General features: G+C 44.6%; 1 protein-coding gene across 1 annotated transcript in view; it reads right to left on the reverse strand.

Moving 5' to 3' along the window:
- The window catches only part of sonb (SON DNA and RNA binding protein b), a 26,247-nt gene that overhangs the window by 16,387 nt on the left and 5,731 nt on the right, over nucleotides 1–4,129 (reverse strand). The window contains exons 6-7 of the mRNA XM_005748080.2: nucleotides 3,912–4,102; nucleotides 886–1,153 (exon numbers count right to left, since the gene is read on the reverse strand). Of these exons, the coding sequence (XP_005748137.1) occupies nucleotides 886–1,153; nucleotides 3,912–4,102 (459 nt within the window). The remainder of the gene's footprint in view (nucleotides 1–885; nucleotides 1,154–3,911; nucleotides 4,103–4,129) is intronic.

Consider the following 4,129-nt stretch of genomic DNA (forward strand, 5'->3'; position numbering starts at 1 on the left):
AAAGACAGTCTGTGGGCTGGGCAGGAGAGCAGGACGTGACGAGTTGTCCAAGGTAAGCAGCTAATTTGTCTGACAAGCAGTTCAGGTTGTTCCCAAAAGTTGATTCTGTTGATCTGGATGTTTTGAGTGGGAGAAACGTTTCGTCACTCATTCAAGTGACTTCTTCAGTCTCAGCTGACTGCAGGTTTCCCAGCCTTAAGATACACGTACTGTTTATGTACGACTGAAACTAGCACCAATGGTGAGCAGTGGGATATGAGGTCAGTTCTTGAACTCAAACTCGTGCACTCAATGCTAGTTTTTTAAACGTGTTAAAGATGCCTGGAAAAGGAAGAGTTCAAAGAAACGATTAAAAGCCCAAAATTACTATGACAGTCATTTCTACTGTGATGGGTCTGTATAAACTTTATATAGGGCTTTTTTGTTCACTCAAACCACCACACACACATTCATGCAGCACTATTTTATGCCTTATCTACACACAAATGCACACACTCAATTTCACAAATGTATTTTTGTGTCTATTTTAGCACTAAAAGCTTTGTCCTCTTTCACTGAGTGAAATTAATGCTTTACTTTACCAAACAACAGGATTTTTTCAATGTTTAAATTCTTTGTGCAAGAGCAGTGATAAATTATAAGCAATGGATGAATACTACTGCTAACAATTAAACACAATCTAGCAGTATGCAGACTGCAGGCAGACTCCCGTGTACTAATGAGAGGTGAATGAATAAAGGGAGGGAGGGTCCATGGGGCTATTTGGTGTATGGATGTCATGTATAGAACAGAACCATAAGGCGTGTGTGAGGTGTGATCATGCTTCTCAAATGCAGATAAATTATCTCCAGGTAAGTAAGCCACACACTCCACCCCCTGACCTACCTTGAGCGTGATCTCTTCCTAAGTGAAGGGCTCGTGGATCTAGATTCTCTCTTGTAGCCTCTACGTGGTGACTTGGATTTTTTCTGCTTCTTTGATGACTTCTCCTCTTTTTTCTTCTGTGGTGACTTTTTTCTTTTCTTTCCAGCAGATTTCACATTTGCAGGAAAGGACGTTTCTGATGCCTTGCACTGAAGCAAGCCAGGCTCAGTGCTCAGGTGATGTTTAGCAGATATGGACTGGCTTGGCACGGACGTGGATGCACTAGAAGCTGAAGTTTTTAGAAAATCACATGACAAAGACCACAGCTTGAAAAAACCCAAATACATCTAAATTAAAAGCCACACCTATTAATAACACAAAGCACTGATTGGACATTACAAAGCATTTATTTTAGTTTTATTAGTTATTTTAGTTTTAGTTTTATTCTAGTATTTTAGAATAAAACTGTGTATGTGTCTGTAAGACTAGAGAGGAAATGACATTTTTCAAGTTATCTCTATTATCACCAGATCTATAGTGTGTATGTGTGGCAAGTTGAGGCTGATGGCTCAGCTGCAGGGGAGGAGTGAAGCAGCAGGTTCAAGGTGTGGTATCAGGGGAGGCTGGTCTTCGCAGTTGGCGAGCATCATCTAATCATGCCTTCCCTATTTCAGTAGCGCCTGGGGCGAGAGAGGGGGGATATCTGATCAGATCTGCTGGAGGTGGAGGAGCTGGCAGCGGAAATCGCAGAGAAAAGAGAGCAGAGCACCGTAAAGTGCAAAACATAAAATAAAAGTTTGCACAAGAATCTGGGTGGAGCCGAAACCCAGGACACCAGCATGTCATAGCGCCAACCCCCGCAGCCGGTGGAGGCACTGGCGAAGATTGGGTCTGAGCTGGTGGCAATACACCAGGAGTAGGTGGCAGTAGGGCTGGGCCATGTCAAACCGTTCACGGTAATACCGGTAAAATGTTGGGCAACGATAAGAAAATGAAATATTGTGATAGAATTTGGGTAAAACGCGCATGCGCAGTGCCTTTGTTTACATACGCACATGGCCCAAAAAGCATGGCGGCGACGCAGAACGAGAAGAGCGAAAGCGGATCGTTGAATGAAACGATGAACCAGAACTGGTTTGTAAAAATGCTGCAGCTTCAGTGGTGTGGAACTGGTTTAGCTTTCGTGCGTCAGATACACAACAAAGCACTATTTTTGGTAGAGCATGCTAGCGGGCCGTCGTTATTACCGAACCGATTTCATGTGCACGGCGCTCAAAAATCTGCCAAATGTTTTAGTACGACTTTGCGGAGCTACGAAGCCGCTTGATGGATTGTTGGAGCGTTACGGCTACTGTAGGCGGAGCCTGGCGGAGTGATACGTGCTGTGCTTCAACATAATGTTACCGTATTGTGTGTGTATAACCTCTTTTTAAGTTGTGTGGATATTACACATGGTTATGCTGAGGATACGTCGGCCAGTTTCCACTGGAAACGCCTTTTGGTTAAACTGTCAGTGAGGAGTTTGCATTTGCACTGTTACATGTTTATATAACTTTAATGCAGATAAAAAACAGCTGCTTGTTTAAGTGAAAATACATTGATGGGTTTTTGCACTAATAAAGTTGTGGAGTTGTAAAGTGTTTTGTCTAGTGTCAATTATATCGTCAGTTATATCGTTATCACAAATTTTCAAATGTATATCGTGATAAATAGTTTTGGCCACATTGCCCTGCCCTAAGTGGCAGTGCATCAGAAGCATTGTGTGGACCTCCAAGCTTTCTTGGAGGTGTTCCAGGCGATGGCCGGCAGAGGAGTCGGCTCCCCGGCTGCTCCCGTTGCTCTTAGAGGAAGCCCAAGTGGTACCGTCTTCCCACAAGGCATCCTGGACCAGCTAGGGCTCTCCTCCGAGGACCATCTGCACACTTTCCAGGAGGGTCGGATAAGGCCGGAGGTCCACGTATGTCAGGCGGCTGCAAGACACCGGGATGGCGAAGTGGGTCTGTTGCCACCAGCCGCCGAGCCTTGAGGCTGTGGTGAGGCTGACTTAGGACCAACTGGCAGCGTGGCAGGAAGGTCCGCAGGAGCAGCTGTGTGCGGCAGCGGCTAACTGACTGTTCCCAGCCGTGCGAACAAGGGTCCAGGTACTGTTTTATACAACACTATTTCCCACACAAATGTGATCGGAGCTAGTTCTTACATTTTCTACTCGAGTCCTTAAAGCCCTTTATACAACATGCCTCATTCAGCCATTCGCACGAGCACTAAGTGCCTTCTATTACACACACTCCAATGAACTCATCAGAGAAAATGTTGGGTTCAGCGTCTTGGCCAAAGATATTTAAGTGTGAAGACGAGAGACTCGAGCACCGAGTGATTGAACCACCAACCTTTCAATTAAGTGGAAACTGGCCGACATATCCTGAACATAACCATGTATAACATCCACAAAACTTAAAAAGAGGTTAAACACACACAGTACGGTAACATTATGTTGAAGCACAGCACGTATCACTCCGCGAGGCTCCGCCTACGGTAGCCGTAATGCTCCGACAATCCATCAAGCGGTGCGGCTTCGTAGCTTAGCAAAGTCGTACTGAAACATTTGACAGATTTTTGAGCGCCGTGCACATAAAATCGTTTCGGTAATAACGACGGCTGCTAGCATGCTCTACCAAACGTGCTTTGTTGTGTATCTGACGGACGAAAGCCAAACCAGCTCCACACCACTGAAGCTGCAGCATTTTTACAAACCAGTTCTGGTTCATCTGTTTCATCCAACGATCCACTTTCCCCTTCTACTAAACGACCCTGCTGTTACAGCCACCCCAAATTTGTGTTAATAGCTTTTGAGTAAGATTTACAGTATTATTCCTGGATACATGGTGTTTATACTGTTTGAACAGTGATTTCCTCAAACTTGAAATTTAAGATTTTAATATTCTGAGATCCTGGATATCTGATTCCCATGAACTATGAGCCACAATCATCACAACACACTCAGCACCTGCTCAGTCATGGAAACCAACGCCATGTCATACAGATCTTACCTAGTTTTTCTGTTTCCTCTCCTTCACTGTGGTTAGAGGTCTGCCGTTTTATTACTCTCGATTCAGTCAACTCTTCTGCTTGTAAATTACTTTCAGTGTTGCTGAGGTTGCCCTGAGGTGGCTTGGGCCAGTTTGGAGGCCATTGGTGGGAATGAAAGGATTCATCTTCTACATCTTTCTTCTCTGACGAGCTACAAGTAAAAATAGAAATCACATAA

The sequence above is a fragment of the Pundamilia nyererei genome, unplaced genomic scaffold, assembly GCF_000239375.1.
Source record: "Pundamilia nyererei isolate P.nyererei 1_Seehausen unplaced genomic scaffold, PunNye1.0 scaffold00212, whole genome shotgun sequence".
In the NCBI taxonomy this organism is placed as follows: Eukaryota; Metazoa; Chordata; class Actinopteri; order Cichliformes; family Cichlidae; genus Pundamilia; species Pundamilia nyererei.